This window comes from Poecilia reticulata, chromosome 2 (genome assembly GCF_904066995.2).
Source record: "Poecilia reticulata chromosome 2, P_reticulata-male-v2, whole genome shotgun sequence".
Lineage (NCBI taxonomy): Eukaryota > Metazoa > Chordata > Actinopteri > Cyprinodontiformes > Poeciliidae > Poecilia > Poecilia reticulata.
In genome coordinates this window covers 39630039-39646796 of record NC_088831.1, presented here as the reverse complement: position 1 = coordinate 39646796, position 16758 = coordinate 39630039, and the positions used below count along the sequence as shown (strand labels likewise).

Below are 16758 nucleotides of genomic sequence, written 5' to 3'. Positions count from 1 at the left end.
ACCACAAACAATTGAAATGCATCACTGTGTGTATTGAAACTTTCTGAATATATTCTACTTTATTAAAATGCATTTAGGTTTCAAACCTACATCGGAGTGCAGTGGTAGCTGTTTCTAGCATGTAAATTAATCCTGAATACTGTACTCTGATCAGTGATTATTAACTTCAGTCTTTATGTTGAATGAATGTACTGTGGCAGTTTAATACATATCAAATTAAAAAGAACTGAAAGGTTTGTGATCATATAAACTCTGAGATAAGCAACTCCTCTTAATGGTTCAGTGCTGAAAGTATTTGACCGAAAATATTTTTTATTTCCACACAAAACGAGGGATTTGTCTTTTTTCAGATCATAAAAAAAGACACAGACGCCGTGAATAAATAAAAAAGCTGTTCTCTAATCATTTCCTTTAAAAAGTTAACTTTCCCTTAGTACATGAAGCAATTAAAACTTTTTTACTCAGGTCATGAAATGACATTTTAATACAGATCTGAAATATTACACACGACAGAAAACAGCACAAATGAAATCTGTAAAGCAGGAAATACTTGTCCACTCCACTGAACCATAGAGGAATAAACCATGTTTACCATTTAAAGATGAATTGTATGCCATATTAAATAAAAAAAAAAAAAAGATTTTGTACAGTGTAATGGTGACGGCAATGAAGTTTATTCATTATATTAAAATGAGAAGTGGAGAGATGTGATGAGTGGTTCATGTTTTTTCTAAAACAATTGCAGTTTTTCATTTAATGTTCAACTGTAAATGCTTTATTACATACAAACACCACCGGCTTTGGACCAGTATGGTATGTTGGATGCTTTACAATACAGAGGTGTTTATAGGGTACAGGCTCTTGAGAAATGTAAGCTGAAAGTGATGGTTCAAATGTTAAAGGTATTCCCAAACAGATACACGAGAGGAGAGAATCTAAATTGGTCTGGCATTGCCTACAAGAAATATTTTTCTCTAGATCTAATACGACCTAAATGTGGTTAAATGGGCTGATAACTTTATGCAATGTTTGATCCACTTGATGTAAACTTTAGTATCATATTAGTAGCATCCCTTTTTTGTGAGGCACAACCTTTGGCGTCCAGCTTAGAAGTGAAGGTTTTTGGTACAAAACAATTGCTGATATTGTTGTAGTGGGAATCCAACAGTACACCATCTACAGAAAGTCGAACTCCTGGAATGCTGCAATCATTCAGTCGGTGACCTCCAATCAACTGAGCCGTGAAATAAAACCTTTATATGTATTATAGTCATCTTGTTATAATTACAAGCAGCTCCAAACCTGAGTAGTCATGGTATAGCTTCTTCTTTAAACATACAAAAGAAACATATGTACATTTATCTCCATTTTTTTTTTGTAAACAGCAAGTTAAGTGCTCCTCTCTCACATCCCTTTGATGATTGAAACATGCAAATCAAATGCAGTTTAAGTGTAAAAAAGGAAACCAAGACCAGAAAGTAATTTTGGAGATGGAACTTTACACCTAAAAAAAAATATTGCATCCATTAACAGTATCAAGTGGAATTCCAGAAAACAAACTCATCTCCAGCTGGCCAGATAACTTCTTCCATATAATCACGCAATAGATTTAAATTACTAAAAAACAAAAACAAACAACATAAAAATGAAGAAAGTGCACCTTCCATGCTTTTATAGAACTTGTAATACTTGTCCTCTCATATGGAGGTCTTACAACGTGAAGATGGAACCTTTTTCCACCCCACGCATCCACGTTCGCAAATTCTTCCACCCATTCGAGGAGAAAGTGAAAACTGAGCAGCAATTCGACACTAACAAAGAAAGGACTGAACGTCGCAGCCCCGAGGTGCGACAGGAAGCATAATTATTCATCTTTCTTATCTCTCAGAAACAGAGAAGTCCAACAATAATTATTTGCAGCAACGCTTTCTGCCTCTCAGTAAAGGGTTTATATTCACAAAGTGTTATTTTCTTAGGGCACTTGACAAAGAGGTCAGCATAGTCTTCAAAGTCTCAGTGGTCGGTAGTTTGGTGCCAGTTCCATGTGCTGCAGAGCGTCGGACTCAGTGTCTCTGCTCTCCCACTTCATGTGGCGATTCGCCAGGAGGGAGGAACTGCTGAGAGGTCCGCAGCCCACCTGGGTATGACAGGAGGGGAGGAGGAGGAAGAGGAGAGACAAGAATAAGGAGGAAGACGAGGAGGGAAGGGGAGGGGAGGGAAGTTAGCCACAGAGCTGCGAGCCGGACGAGACACACTGCAGTACAGGAGAAGAGCGAGGAGGAGGAGGAAAGGGGGAAGAAAAAGATGGAATACCTGCAGCACTAGTGCCACTCTTGGAGATTTTGCTCACTTTGGAGCAGGAAGTCGAGGATGAGGGGTGGTGGTTGTGGCCACCCTCGGCGTAGGCCCTCTTTCGTGATGACGACGTCAAAGTGGCGGACGTGGGATGACCGAGCGCCGTTCCTTCCATTGCCACCAGACCAGGAGGAACTCGCAGCAAACCCGGAGCCTCAGCGGCCCCTCGCCCGTTGCCGCTGTGCTTGTGGGGGCGATGGAGGTTGTGCTCGGCGCTGCGATGTTTCTCCTTGCTCACCAGCGGGCTGGAATGTTTGCTCTTGCTGTTGTTGGCGGAAATGCCTTCATCTGATGAGCTGTGCCGCTCCGATGAGGAAACTTTGATCTTCATCTTGAACTCATCTTTGATTGGTTGTCTACTCTTTTCTGGTGGAGCGTTGCTGCTGGACCCGGGGACAGGCAGACGAAGCTTGAGCGAGGCTTTGTCTCCATGATGGCGTCTGTCTTGCCCTGAAGAAGTTGAGGAGGAAGGGACTTTCATTTTCAGAGGGGAAGCTGTAGTGCTGCCGCTGTGGGAGGCTTGATGAGGCTGTGCATGTTTTCTATGTTCTATGTGGGTAATGTTTGGTGGTGCATAGGTAGAAGAGGAAGTCAAGTCGCCTTTTACGTCACAGTCCATTAGTCCTCCATGGGGCTCTTGCCTTCGCTTCTGGACAGTATACTCTGCAGAATGTTTCTCTCTGTATTTATCCAGAGACAGTTTCAGAACTGGAGGCTGACCGGAAGGAGGGTAAGCAGGCTGAGGTGTTGAGTGATGCTTGCCTGTTGTCCCTTTCTCTTGTTTAACAAGGTTTAAATCAACCGTTTTTTCAGTCTTGTAAGGCGGGGGCTGCTGGAGCAAAGAGGAAGTGGAAGTCTGCAAAGACAGCATGGATTCGTGGATGGGGATGCTGAGCGGTTCCTGTTTTATGCAGGTGGAGGGGTAATGGCTCTGGTTAACCTGAGGCCATTCACTGTGGCTAGCTGGGTTGTAGGTGGCAGCCATGGCGTCCAGAGACAACGGGACCCCTCTGGAATGCCCGGGCATGGGTACAGAAAAGGCAGCACCTGCTTTGGAAAAACTTGGGTTGGCCGAGGAAACTCCAGGAAGTGCTGTATCGCCGTGGTCCTGGAGCAATGAAGGCCCAGTAAATGCGTTATCCATCGACAGCATATTTTCACTTTTGGGCTTTTTTGCAGCTTGTGTCGCCTAGAGGGCAAAGAAAATTTGTTTTAGGTTGTTTTTTAAGACAATTGAGATGACACAATTATAAACTTGCACAAGAAGTTGTTTTTTTCACGTTTACATTATAATCACAACTTCTGCTTTATTTTATTGAAATTCTATGCGACAGACCAACACAAAACATAGCATAATGATGAAGTAGAAAGTAAGATACATGATTTAGATTTTTGTTTGTAGACACATCAATGCAATTATTTCCATCTACTTCCCAATTTGTTGGTCACATGAAACCTCAAAACTAGACTAGCTTGTGTGTCAGTGAAGTGGTTAAGAGATGTGAATTCTTTTCCAAGGCAGTCTAATCTAAAAAAAATATGGTACTGTAATATCTTACCCTCCAATTCCGTATTCTCTTCAGTCTGCTTGGAGTTTTCTCCAAAATCTGCAGAAACTCATGAGTCAGCTCTGAAAGTTTAAAGGATAAACATTATAAAACATTTTAGAATTCACATAATTAGTTTTTATTCCTTAATTTGCTTAAATAACTAACAGTAAATCTCAGATGTAGGCAATAGTAAGACTTCACCATCAAGCAGCTCCAGAGTCACCGTGCTGTCCACGTACTTCCACCAATGTTTCCCATCAGTGGAAACCGGAATCTCCCAGTTGGACCACTTGCAGGCCAGATGTATGCATACACAGGCGATCACTGTGGGCTTGTACTGGAGGCAGAAGGTAGTGAGGTGCAAACTGCAGAACGGGTGAGGGGATACGAGCGAGTTCGTCAGGCCACGGGAGGTCAAAATCCATCCAACATGTGGAGAAGAGAGGAAGAACACAAGAGGGAGCAGACAGATTTAATATTGGTGTGGGGTCAAAATGGCAGTGAAAGCAATTTAAGTGTTTTGATACAATAATATGACTTAAAAATCTAACTGTGGTTATTTTCCTACTAACCAGACCTGCTAAAAGTTAAAACACATTAATAATAAAAGTGATAATTGGTAAGGAGGTAGTTTGGTATTAATTGGAGACTTTTACCCACCCAATCACTCACTTGATACAGATGAGACAAACTTATGGCAAAATTTGTACTTGCAAATTATAATAATAAATAACGTTACTTGTATTACACGGTATCATATTTAAATAATCACACTTTTTATTCTAATTTCAAATTCATAGTAAACAGGTCTACAAATATATTAAGCGTTTTCAAAGACAGAGCCACTTTCCTGGTATTTTTGCTAAGTAGTAGACTTTTTTGCTCCTTGTCAAGAACACAGAAGACAATAAAACACAAAAATTCAGCTACTAGTCAGAACCACAACATAGATCTTCAAGAAAATCGTAGTCCTCCTAAATCTAAATTAGTACATGTTGAAAAAAGTGGAGCTGAAATGGAGTTAGTGAGTCAAGCACATACAGAAGCTCAGTCAGGATAGCAAATGATTCAGAAACTGCCACCAAAATATTGACATCAAAACGGTACCTAAATAATACCAACACTTTGTGTCTTTTTAGCAAGGTGAAGGCTAGGCTATTGGTGGTATACTCTAATGGTAGATATAAAATACCCAGCGAGGATTTACTGTAAAGCCCATTGAATATAATGCGACCTTAAGTGGTACATCAAAAAGGCAGAAAACACAACAAAAGTAAATAACTTCAATCCAGAAAATGGCTGTTATGATCCAGCAGAAACACTGATCTTGCTCCCTGAATTTTAAAGTAGGGGGTAAAATAAGCACCTGCTGTACAAACAGCTTAAATGTATCATGATTTCAGTAGAAATGTTTTTAATGTAGAATGAAAACATTCACATCCATGTTGATGGAGATAAACACAAAGTCTGAAATTTTGTGATTCTGGTAATATTTTTAAAGGTAATGTAGTTTGTACTTTTGCATGTTAGGACGAAATAAAAAATAATCTGAATCAGCATGAAAACAATTAATATACTTCAAGGTCATCTCCAAGTCAGGCTGTATCATAACCATTAGTGAGCAGCAGGTATAGATCAGTCATCATCTAGATAATTTGAACACTGAACTGTTACTAAAGATAATTTATAAGTGCCGTTTCACCACCTACTTTAAACCAACCCTTTAAGGACCCAGTTTTTGTAAATCAAATATGTAACAATGGAAATGAATTGACCAACTCCTGCTAGAGGTAAACCAATTACAACTTTAAGGTCCTTAATGAGTCAGTACTTCCTGCTTTCTTGAATTTTAGGTTTGCAATATATAAATATTGCATAGCTAGGAAAAAAATGTGTTTAGTGGCACAGTTAAGGTTTAACAGAATTTTTTGGGGCAATAATACAACAACATAACATGAAAAGAAAACTTTAAAAAGTCATCTGCAGTACTTACCGGAAGGACCTCTACGAGAAATGTTTACATCTGTGAAATCTTTAGCTGATATTCAGGCTACCAGAGTGTCTTTCGCTTAGAATTATGCACTTTTTCGCAACCGAACAAACATGTGGTTTTCAAGCGCACCACTATACTTCACATTTTGCATTCAACCCATCTGTGCCAACACGTGGTCCCTTGTACAATACACCGCACTGCGACTGGGGCCGGTAACGCTACAAGCCACCATGTCCCGCTACCTCTGGGGAAGGGAGGGGAGCCGAGGGGGAGGGAGGCAAGCGTCCCAACAACCACCAGTGCAAGTAGGGCCCGTTGGACACTGAAAGGGTACCCTGCATTACAGGAAGCTATGGTGTGCAGTCAAAGTGCAACAAAGGAGGGGCAGGATAACAACCTGTTGGTAGCCATGAAATAGGAAGTCTGTGCCAGATCCTTGCTTGCTGTAGAAGGGAGACAAAAAGGAAACAGACAAAAACATAAAAGAAATATTAGAATTGTTGCAGACAAACGTAACTTAACTTTATGTTTAGCATTCTTATTCTAATTTCCAGAGCACATATTGAGCCAAGATCCAGACTGGGGAAGCAAATTATTGTTTTTTATTCTGTATTAACATATTGAATTTACTTGCGCTAATGTTGCACATAAATTTCATTATTGTAGGACAATAAAGGATATTTCTAAATAAGTTTAACGGCCAAAGTTATATTTTTTGTTCGTTTATTTGATCAAAACTGGCCTCTAGTAAACCAGATATTGGACCGCAATAAGATAACCTGTATAAATAAAGGTCAAATAAAAAAAGTCATCGCTCAGTAAACGGAATCATATTTTGTTTTGTTGTAAGAAAATCATTGCAAGTTTCTGCAGTTTACATTGCGAATCCTAAGCTAGAAAATTTTAAACATTGTAAGAGTATTTCAGAATGTGATTGAGGAACATAAAGTTGTGTGAAAGATGTACAGCAAAGATTAAATACCAGGTTCTAAAATGACAAATCAAGACGCTGAAGGGTAAAAAGTAAAACGATTTTCTTCGCCATCATTAACACATTTTTTATTTAATTGTAGTTGAATAAATAATGACTATGTGGGTTCTACTTAAGGACAGACTTGAATAATATTCTGGTAAAGGCCACATGCTTTTCAGATATATACATAAACACTAATTTGAAAGAACTCAAAAGGTTAAACTGTTTCAAAGCAATAAAGCCTCAGTCTTGGCCCAACAGGCAATGGCAAACTTTCTGAGGAACAATATGTCACACAACAAACTCAGATGATTAAAAACCATTGTGGTCATTAAACCATTTAATCAGCAAGGTTTTCACCCTCACCCCCACCCACATCTGAGGTGGGGACAAACAAAAACAAAGAAGGAAGCCTCTACCTCGCACTAGCTGGGTACATTTCACCACATCAGTGTGTGGGTGATCAATAGTAATTTCAAAGCCTGGAACAAAATACATAACAGGTGAGATCAACACATACACAGTTGGGAGGTGACATGTCATTTAACGGCAGAAAAAAAATTAGACAAATGTTTTTCTATAAGCGGCCAACTTGGGTTTTCTTCTGCATAAAAAATGTTTAATTAGTGGGAGAAAATCAATCCAAAGAGCCTCAACCAAATCCACAGTGGAGGACAAAAGGTGTCAAAAGTAGAAGAAAAAGAGTCCATACAGTTTTAGTCATATCATAAGATGTTTTGGGTCTTACAAAGAAATCTCTCGGCTCGACTTCCAGAAAATGACATATCACCTTTACACAATGCATTTACAATATGGCAATAATATGGTAACCACAGAGTAGATGATATAACATTGCAATCAAAAAGTCGATACACTGAAGAATAAATGATAATTAGACCCTTACTCGTTACCATTACCAAAGTTATAGAAAAAGCTCTCAAGTCATCCACTCCAGTCACCATTACTTACCCAGGGTCTGCAGCACAATGGATTCAAGTATCACCAGCTCTTGAGCTTGCTGGAGGTATGCCTGAAGTTTGATAGACAATCATTACAACACAATTGTAATGAGTCTATTAATTTATTTCCCTAACAAGTGATTTAAAATGGCCAAACAGCTCTACGGCTCGGTTTAGTCATAAAGTGAGTGGTGGTAATCAGTGGGTGCTTGGTACACACCAACTGCAAGCCAGGGCAGGAAAAATAAGACCCCTTAAATATGGCAGCAGAAAGTGGCACAGCCATTTATACAAAGGTGAAACCATGACCACAGAGGAAAGACAGGGGGAGGGAGGAAAAAAAACCCAACTTTCAACCTTACAGTAACCCAAAATACCAGCACTTACGTTACTTTTCGTGTCTAGAGGAGATTCCTGTGGATTTAAGCAAGCATGTGCTACTTTAATTACATGCTCAAGCTTCCGGGGTTGCTCTTCCACTTTTGCAGCCAAAAATAGGGTGGTTGGAGATATTATCTGCAAAAGACAGCAACACGTAAGAATATAGAACATAATGTATATTCAACAAGCTGAAACAAGTCGACTGAACCATCGTAACTTGGAATACTTACATTTCTATGGAATTTGGTGAAAGAATGTTGCATATAAAATCTATGCATGTAAACAATTGCTGTGTTTATAGTCAGTTGAGAGCTGGAGGTTATGTCAAGGGAAGTTTGGTTTAATGTTTGGCTAAGCAAGCAAAGTAAAGAACGGTGAACTAAATAATACGTTACCAATATTAACCCTGGATTACAGAGGGGTCTGTTAATCAGCAAAGTCTATTAAAATGATACATATTTTCTCAAACCAAAGCATTTTTCACACTTCAAAACACCAAAAACATTTAGTTAATATTTAAGTAACTGCTGATCCATCTCTACATAATATAAAATATACCCCACGTTAACTGACGCAACATTAAGTGAAGCATTTTAGTACGCAAGAAACGCTGACCATCATCTGCACTAATGAAACCCTGACAGTCTACCTGCACATCAGTTGGGAACAAGAGACTGTGTGTGAGGCTTTTATTTTAAACGTGGAAGTGTTTGTAAGTGAAATATGACTTGTCAGACCAGTCTGTAGCAAAATTTGTAAAGGTTATATACTCAAAACAAGAGACATTTCTGCTTCTCTAACTGAAACAAATATAACGGATTTTTTTCTCTCAAAGAAACAGTAAACAACGTAAAACGTCAGTGGTTTCTGAGTTTCTGAGAATAACCCAAATGAAATTACTCTACATGGGATTCAAAACGGGAATTTTGATGGGGAAAAAAACGTATTGCACAAAACCCGTATTACGATATTACGTAATCTGAACACGTGCGACAGGGATGGACGGCAGTCTGAGAGAGGAGTCGATAAGACGAGGAGGAAAGTTTACAGCTGAGCCAAAGGTACAAAAAGTCCAATATCCTCGTTAGCTAGAGCAGTACTTTTAAAACACTCAGTAAATAATATACATTTAAGCCTGAAAGCTGATAAACGCATATCACTGTTTTTTTTAATAGCTTTACAACAAACACCGCAATTTAATTTCACCGTCTCCATCGAAACCAGCCAAACCCGCCTAATGGCCTGACAGCTAGCATGTTAAATAAACGCAGATAAAGTATCAAACATTAAGGCAGAGTTTCGACCTACAAGATTTTAAATGTTATAAAATGCTACACTACAACGAGAACAAACATAATGAGCTACAAAGTTCAGACTTTAACCGTTAAACCCATCCCTGCGTTACTGCCACTAATGGGCCCTACATAAACGGTTAGCCTCCGGTTTGCTCCAGAATAAACAAGTTTAAAGGATACACGTTGAGCCTTTGACCCATGTCCTGGATCAGATTCGCCGCTTGTTGTCGGTAGGAGAGCTCCCGGTCTGATTCTACTCCACATCGGCGGGACGGGGTGTTTTCCAGCTGCTCCCGGGTGAAATACCATTTCGACGAAGAACCCCGGCATGCCGCCATTACTCTGGAACGTTCGCTTCGGCATCGAGAAAACGGATGTGACGTCGTGTCTGCCCGAGAACTAGACGCGATTTGGTGCTTTGCTGCCTCCTACTGGCCAAAAGCTGATCAGTCAATGCGGTAAAGACAGTTACACTAACAAAACAATCAGTTATTAATATAGCTCAAATCTGGGCTCCAGGCTCGATTCAATGCCGTTTATTAGCAGCTGTGGGGTATTGAAGTCAAAACTTAAGTTAAGTTATGTAAAATATGTGGTATATGTATGTAAGTTTATAGCTTTCTGCCTCTCCACACCTAACTAAACACAACTCTGCTACCCTGATGAAATTTATGTAGTCTTAAAAAATATTTTGAGAAAACAATACAATGCTCACATGAAGCATAGGTTACACAAATCATAAACTCTGTGTCAAAGCATCTTCAATCTGTGTAGAATAATTCTGTCCAGTTTTGACCACACACACGCATACACACACACACACACACACACACACACACACACACACACACACACACACACACACATATATATATATATATATATACACTGCACAAAAAAATAAAGGGAACACTAACATTTAAGTGAACACTGAAGTGTTCCCTTTATTTTTTTGAGCAGTATATATATATATATATATATATATATATATATATATATATATATATATATATATATATATATATATATATATATATATAGAGAGAGAGAGAGAGAGAGAGAGAGAGACATTTTACTGCTTTGAGTCCAATAAAGCAGTAAAAATATTTATTTTTGTTCCTTTGGTTCACGTTCACAAATACAATTAGAAATTGGTGCTTTTCATACATCATTTTAAAAATTTGTGCTCCCAACAGCTATAAATCAAGTTTTTAATAATTTTAAAGTACTCTCTGGTCCATTCTAACATCTGCTTCCCAACAATAAAAAACAGATATGAAATTGCAAGCAGCTTCTTCAAACTTATGCTTCCTGCTACAAAAGATACCAAACAAAAAACTGCATTGAAAGAAAAACAGTAGAATCTGTGGAATATTATCCAAAATAAGTTTAATTTTGCAGAACCACACTGTTTATGACAAAAAGTTAGACTTTTTCTTTTTAAAGTTTAACTTTTAAAAAACTTTTGAAAATTGCTAAAAATTGCATGTTATTATTTCTATATTTAAAAACATTAGTTGATTCAGCATTTTCAGTCAATCTTGTCATTTGGCTCTGGAACCACAGGCTGCAAACTCTTGTACTACACAAACTGTTCTCGCTTTAGTCCCAAAAATTCCAGTGCATTTCCAGCAAGCAACTTGTCCTGCAAGAAAAAAGGAAAGAAATCAATCTACAGACTATATGAAAATGGTATTTTCATTTCTTTACCTAACACTCATTTAGATCTTCCTTCATATATTTGAAACTTCCTTTGAGTATTCTCTGTAAGGAGCATTTTAATACCTTCAGTTTTCCATCAAACTCATCCATTGACTCAATGAGTGACCCGGGTTCCAGCTCGCCAAGTGGGAATGGATAATCTGTTCCCAGCATTACTTTATCCTAGAAAACCAGTACAATCAGGTTAGATAGGAAATAATTAATGGGTTTCATTGAGAATATTTGAGGATTGACTTCTAAAGGGTCCTGTGAGACATAAAAACAGTGATTTTTGGCATTAACCTGCATGTAAAACATTCTAAACAAGCTATTGATTGAAATTATGGATCCAGACAATGACTGTAATAGATTGTAGTGATATGGTTGAACTAAATTATCTTAAATCCCGATCATCACCTGTTTGATCTCCTACCCTCTGGTAGATGTTTCATCCTCACTGCAATAAGTTTCCTTAACAAACATTAATTTGTTCCTATCATATATGATATGAATGTGTGCCTGGTAGTTATTTTAGATTTAGCTTAGTACATAACAGTGTGTGCAATTTTATATTTAGTAGTGTGTGTGGTGTAGTTTTTACTGATTGCACCTCATGGGAAAGATATCCTTAATTTCACTGTTTCTCGGTACTTGTCAAAAAAAAAAGTAATTCATTCATGTGGTGTAACAAAAATATAAAGCTGTGTGTCATCAACATGGACATGGAGACGTAACACTGTCACTGAAGTCAGGGAAGCATGGTGATTTTTTCTTTTATTGAAAGCAGTCGGAGTAAGGAGCCTTGAGGGACCCCAAATCTGATGTTCACATTCATAAATGCTGAAACATAGTTGGCATGACAAGTATGATTTAAACCAAATTACTACATTTTGATAGAATCTCACCCACTTTTTCAATCTAGCAATCAAAATGTTATGTTACATTGGAGATGCAATTACATAAAGAAAGAGTATTTAACTCTCCTCCCCTATTACCAGTCTTAAATATCTGGATATCTCAGTGCCAGGTGGAAAAATCCAAACACATTGAATCAGGTTCAAAATTAAACTGACTTCACTTTAATAACTAATAAAGTATTATTTTTACACTACACACTCAAAATCGATCATTTTACTTTCATGTCAATGGTAAAAAAACAAACAACCTCATCTTTAAGTTAATGAAATGAGAAGTTCAAACTTACTTTTCCAATTATGTCAACGAGCAGCTTCAGGGAGATTTGATCATGAACCAATGAGTCAGTGTAGAAAGAGCCCAGGTATTTACGTGGACTGATTGTGTTGTCAACTGCACACAGGTCAGGACGAACTTTGTGGCCGTGTTCGATTCTGCCAACAGTGAACGGAAAAGAGCCCCCTGTGGGCAAATAAACAAACACACCAAGGTCAAATAAAAACACAGAGGCTCTATTGATGCCACACTAAGCACAGAGGAAACACTTAAAATATGATACTTCACCGTCTTATTCAGAGGCGATATTAATCTTAGAAATAAAAGAAAAATACAAGCTGTCTGTTGTTGTACCTCCATGTGCAAAGCAGACTTTCAGCTTTGGAAACTTCTCAAAGATACCGCCAAATATCATTGAGCAAATAGCCATGGTTGTCTCGGTTGGCATGCCTTTCAGACAGAGGAGAGCAATTAAAATAATTAAAAAAAAAACATACTGAACATAACTTAAAAAGGGTTTTAAATTCAGTGGAGCATTGATCAGGTTGTGGCAAACATACTGCTGAAACCCACTGTTTAGAAATGCAGTGATAATGATTTGCAATGTTTTATCATTTACTAAAGTTGTATTGGGTTGTTTCACATTGTTAACCAAACAAAGTCTCCTATTTCTGCTCAATCTCCTCACCCACCAGCCAGGGCAGCCAATACTTAGCCATCCTCCCATCTGTCTGCATGTCCCATGGGTGGACAAAAATGGAGCAGCCCAGCTCCTCTGCTGCCTGCATGCAAGGCACATACTGCAAAATCAGTAACGCAGAAATAATATTATTATTTTCTGAGTGTGTTTTGATATTGTTTTATGTCTCACAGCATAGAAGGGAATGAGGTCCGAAGAGTTGAGGTCCCAGTTGTTGATGTGGGATCCGATCTGCACTCCGGGGAAGCCGAGCTCCTTCACGCAGCGCCTCATTTCCAGCACCGCCAGGTCAGGGGCTTGCATGGGCAGCGTGCCCAGCCCCACAAACCTCTTAGGGTGACTGCACACCGTCTGGGCCAAATCGTCATTTAAAAGGACACAGAGGTCCAATGTGTCATGAGGCTTGGCCTACAGTTAAAAAAATCTCAATAAAACTGGGAGAAAGTGAAATCAAACAAGACATGCAAAAATATTCACACCCCTTGAAAACATTGTAAAAGAAGTGTTGACTTTGGGCAAAGGAATTAAAATTATGACCCCTCCAAATTACACCTTTTTCAGAAAGTGCTTAATGTGAAAGTGTTGTACAATCTGCTCCCGTTCTCTTACAAATATGGGAAGGAAATGTTCTACCTTTTAAAATAAATTCACACAAAAACAGAACTGACCCAGTAACTGAACATCACAGGAACCGTCGACAGGGCCTGAACGGTAACACCTGCGGACCATAAACAGGAACATGATGGTCAGGAAAGATCGGGATGGAACAGGAACAAGAGCCGGGTCATTGATCCCTGTGAACACACCGTACTTGTCCATGTCTTTGATGCGAGCATTCGCATCCCAACAGTTTTCCTGAATCACCCGGAACAACTTTCCATCCTTCATCATGTTTGCTTCACCCTGAAACACAGCGTTAACATCAACTACAACTTGTGTGCTTTTATGGTGGAGTATAACATGCAGAGCAGAGTTTTATGTTTCTGCATAGAGGCTTAGGATTTAACATCATTTTTAAGTATGACCACACGATGGCAGCAGTGAGCTCATTCTTGAAATGCTCTCTGGGTGAATCTGCACCCAAAGGTCCTCTTATATCTTCAAACACAAAAACAAACGTGCATCACTGTTATCTTTGCTATTTTAAACAGTTAAAAATAAATATAGTGACTTTCTGGTTAATAAAGTTTAACTTCCAGTTCATACAGCAGCTTTCAGTGTTCTCAGTTGTGCTCAAAGTGAATCATTCAGTGATGCAGTGGCATCACGCTGTGTGCTGGCCAGCATGAGGGGTGGCTATGGTGGGGAGCTGCCAGTATGATCCTGCTGCGTTCTCAGCAAAGTAAGCATTTGAGACCTGTCCCTGTGCCCTTGTTTTATCTGTCTGCACATAAAAATGAGTGACTCACCTTGCAGTGATGGTGCAGCTGAACAAACCCATCATAACCATATCGCTGCAAGACATAAACACATACGATTACTGACAGTCATACAGTTGGAAAACACTTTAATACACACAGGCTTTTTCGGGACACAATGACTTTAACTGCCTGAAACAAAAATGAAAAAACAAATGAATTGGGTCTGAATAAAATTTATTCTGAATCTTCTCTAATCCAAATTAGTTAAAAAAAAATGGCATACAGGATTGTATACTGTATGGTTTTATACAAACCATGTGATAGAAGTTCAATGTCCAAAGAAAAAATTGATCAAATATTATTTGGATTCTGTGTGTATTTAAGCCTGTTTGTATAACCATATCCCTGTGAGGATTGTGCTTCTAAGTCTTGCTTTTAAAGTGGACTGAAACAGAAATACATCTCAAATACGTTTTTAAAACACCCAAGTCAAAGCTGCATTCATGTCCACTCTACTGTATGCTGTGCAATTGACAGTCTAAGTTATCTTGACAAAAGATCAGTGTGTGAACAGGTTTAGTATGACTTGCACAGCTCCTCTGAAAGCCCTTACCGTTTGTCCCATCTGTGGAGGTTCAGCAGTAGTCCTGCATCTGCTCCACCTTCTCAAAATAACTGCAAGTGAATGCCATCTGAGGCTGTTGATGCTTCTTACATACAAATGAAAGTGCAAGTGATCCATGTGAGCAGTGCAGCCAGTAAAGCTTCATTTGACATCAGTGCAGATCAACTGTGCACTTTTCTGAAGCCTCATTGGGAATGCAGCTCCTCACAATCCAACATGTGAATATTCCCTTCTGTGCATAATAAATCTCTCCCTGTGCTGTTCAAAATAACGCTAAGTACAGACTTATGCTTATGTAAAGCAACATTTAAATGCATATTTATCTTTTTACAAATGTAGTTTTTTTTTATTATTATTTAAAACCTATTACATTTACTAGATAGCTGATTTTTCTACAAATTTTACAATTATTCTGTGCTTTTCTTAAGGTTCTCTGTATAATTTTAAAGTAATTTATGCTACTATTGGCATAGGTGGAGTTAATTTAACACTAAGCATTTAAAAGAATAGTAAGAAAGAAGACTGAAAGAAAGAACAGTAAAGATTATTGTAGAAGTTTTAGACCAAGCTGCAGACCACGCTCTGTGGCCTGCACTTGTTGTAGCAAATCATTAGCAGAGGCCGGCAGACAGCGTAACAAAGACGTGAGAGCTGGAACAGATAAACCAAGGCCAGCGCTTATTGATTAAAGTTTAACCATCCACGGAGAGCACAGATTTATGGTGGGAGTTGTTAATCTGCTTGTAAAATGTCAGTGGGAAAACAAGATCAATTTCGTGTTCCTGCCACCTAATTTGACCTAGCAGAAGTGATACAGATACAGAAGCATACACACTAAATGGGATTTGAAATGCCCAGCATGAGATTTCTAAAGCATATTTTGCGGATTTACTCACGTTGAGGCTTCAAGCTGTAAAACACTCCCTTGTGAGGTCATGTGTCTGAGCACCTACCTGCTTCAAGTCGGGCCATTCCTTTGGTAAAATGTGATTATGAATATCAACCTTCATCCTTAAGTCTTCTTCCAACACAAGCTACTTTTCAAAAACTGCTAATGCTCACTTCCTGCTCTCAGCTGGAAATCGATGACTGGCAGGTGAATGACTGCTGGAGCAGGTTGGTCATTTATTAGCCAGTCCCAATCTACTTAAAGTCAAAGCATTTGTATGACTGAAGTGTAGTTTGGGATGTATGATCATAAATTTATATCTTTACTACTACTAATAAACCTAAAAACATTGTTTGCATTGCAGCAACAAAATGATTTCAATGTTGTAAAGGGAGCATTTATTTTTCTGTGGGGATTAATTTGTGTATTGGAATACAGTCTTAATGTTTACATCCCAAAATATTTACTTGCTTTAGATAAAATAAACAAGTAGAAAGAAACAAATAGACGGAAAAAAAATGACTAACCAAATTTCTACATTTAATTGACAGGTTTGTAAACACAATAAAATATTTAAAATGAAAAAAAAAGTATTATTACACCCAGAAAATGTGAACCATCTACATGCACACCCTTTTCTATTTTGTTCAATTTTTATTTAGAAAACAACAAATTGCATATATAGAAATATGACAGAATAACATTTATTGGGACATAAAGTCTTTGAAATGTGTGTGGTTCTTCTGATGCAATACTGTTTTTTAGTAGTGGTGAGAAAGTCACAG

At 38.4% G+C, this 16758-nt stretch overlaps 2 protein-coding genes and 1 long non-coding RNA gene across 8 annotated transcripts; 1 reads left to right on the top strand and 2 right to left on the bottom strand.

Moving 5' to 3' along the window:
- Positions 1 to 379: 379 nt before the first annotated feature.
- ccnt2a (cyclin T2a) lies at positions 380 to 9890 on the bottom strand. Of its 6 annotated transcripts, XM_008402411.3 has the most exons (10): positions 9687 to 9886; positions 8442 to 8523; positions 8218 to 8346; positions 7841 to 7901; positions 7291 to 7353; positions 6296 to 6341; positions 4107 to 4270; positions 3915 to 3985; positions 2314 to 3544; positions 380 to 2137 (listed from the first exon to the last, which is right to left on the bottom strand). In XM_008402411.3, exons 1-10 carry the CDS (start codon positions 9842 to 9844, stop codon positions 2064 to 2066), a joined length of 2079 nt encoding a protein of 692 aa, XP_008400633.2. In that variant the 5' UTR covers positions 9845 to 9886; the 3' UTR covers positions 380 to 2063. The 6 variants fall into 6 exon arrangements, 5 of the variants coding, with proteins under 5 accessions (XP_008400633.2, XP_008400627.2, XP_081460698.1 ...); XM_008402405.3 differs by lacking the exon at positions 380 to 2137 and having other exon boundaries at positions 2149 to 3544; positions 9687 to 9887; XR_532905.3 differs by lacking the exons at positions 380 to 2137; positions 2314 to 3544; positions 3915 to 3985 and having other exon boundaries at positions 4134 to 4270; positions 5899 to 6341; positions 9687 to 9890.
- On the top strand, positions 9193 to 13552 carry LOC145550851 (uncharacterized). Its single transcript, XR_014086634.1, has 3 exons — positions 9193 to 9272; positions 13094 to 13191; positions 13277 to 13552. It is a non-coding gene; the product is annotated as an uncharacterized LOC145550851 (long non-coding RNA).
- acmsd (aminocarboxymuconate semialdehyde decarboxylase) lies at positions 10915 to 16735 on the bottom strand. Its single transcript, XM_008402398.3, has 10 exons — positions 16038 to 16735; positions 14508 to 14552; positions 13905 to 14001; positions 13767 to 13816; positions 13270 to 13506; positions 13087 to 13180; positions 12753 to 12848; positions 12412 to 12584; positions 11292 to 11390; positions 10915 to 11151 (listed from the first exon to the last, which is right to left on the bottom strand). Exons 1-10 carry the CDS (start codon positions 16092 to 16094, stop codon positions 11089 to 11091), a joined length of 1011 nt encoding a protein of 336 aa, XP_008400620.1. The 5' UTR covers positions 16095 to 16735; the 3' UTR covers positions 10915 to 11088.
- Positions 16736 to 16758: the final 23 nt, after the last annotated feature.

Excerpts from the sequence above, each read along its gene's own strand:
- ccnt2a (XM_008402405.3), bottom strand. The coding sequence starts at position 9,844 with ATGGCGGCATGCCGGGGTTCTTCGTCGAAATGGTATTTCACCCGGGAG. Across the intron at positions 7,902-8,217 it reads CTCTAGACACGAAAAGTAAC|GCATACCTCCAGCAAGCTCA; the intron begins GTAAGTGCTGGT and ends ATCAAACTTCAG. Across the intron at positions 3,986-4,106 it reads GACTCTGGAGCTGCTTGATG|AGCTGACTCATGAGTTTCTG; the intron begins GTGAAGTCTTAC and ends TTAAACTTTCAG.
- acmsd (XM_008402398.3), bottom strand. The coding sequence starts at position 16,094 with ATGAAGGTTGATATTCATAATCACATTTTACCAAAGGAATGGCCCGAC. Across the intron at positions 13,181-13,269 it reads ACCTCATTCCCTTCTATGCT|GCAGCAGAGGAGCTGGGCTG; the intron begins GTGAGACATAAA and ends CCTTGCATGCAG. Across the intron at positions 12,585-12,752 it reads AGTCTGCTTTGCACATGGAG|GGGGCTCTTTTCCGTTCACT; the intron begins GTACAACAACAG and ends ATTTGCCCACAG.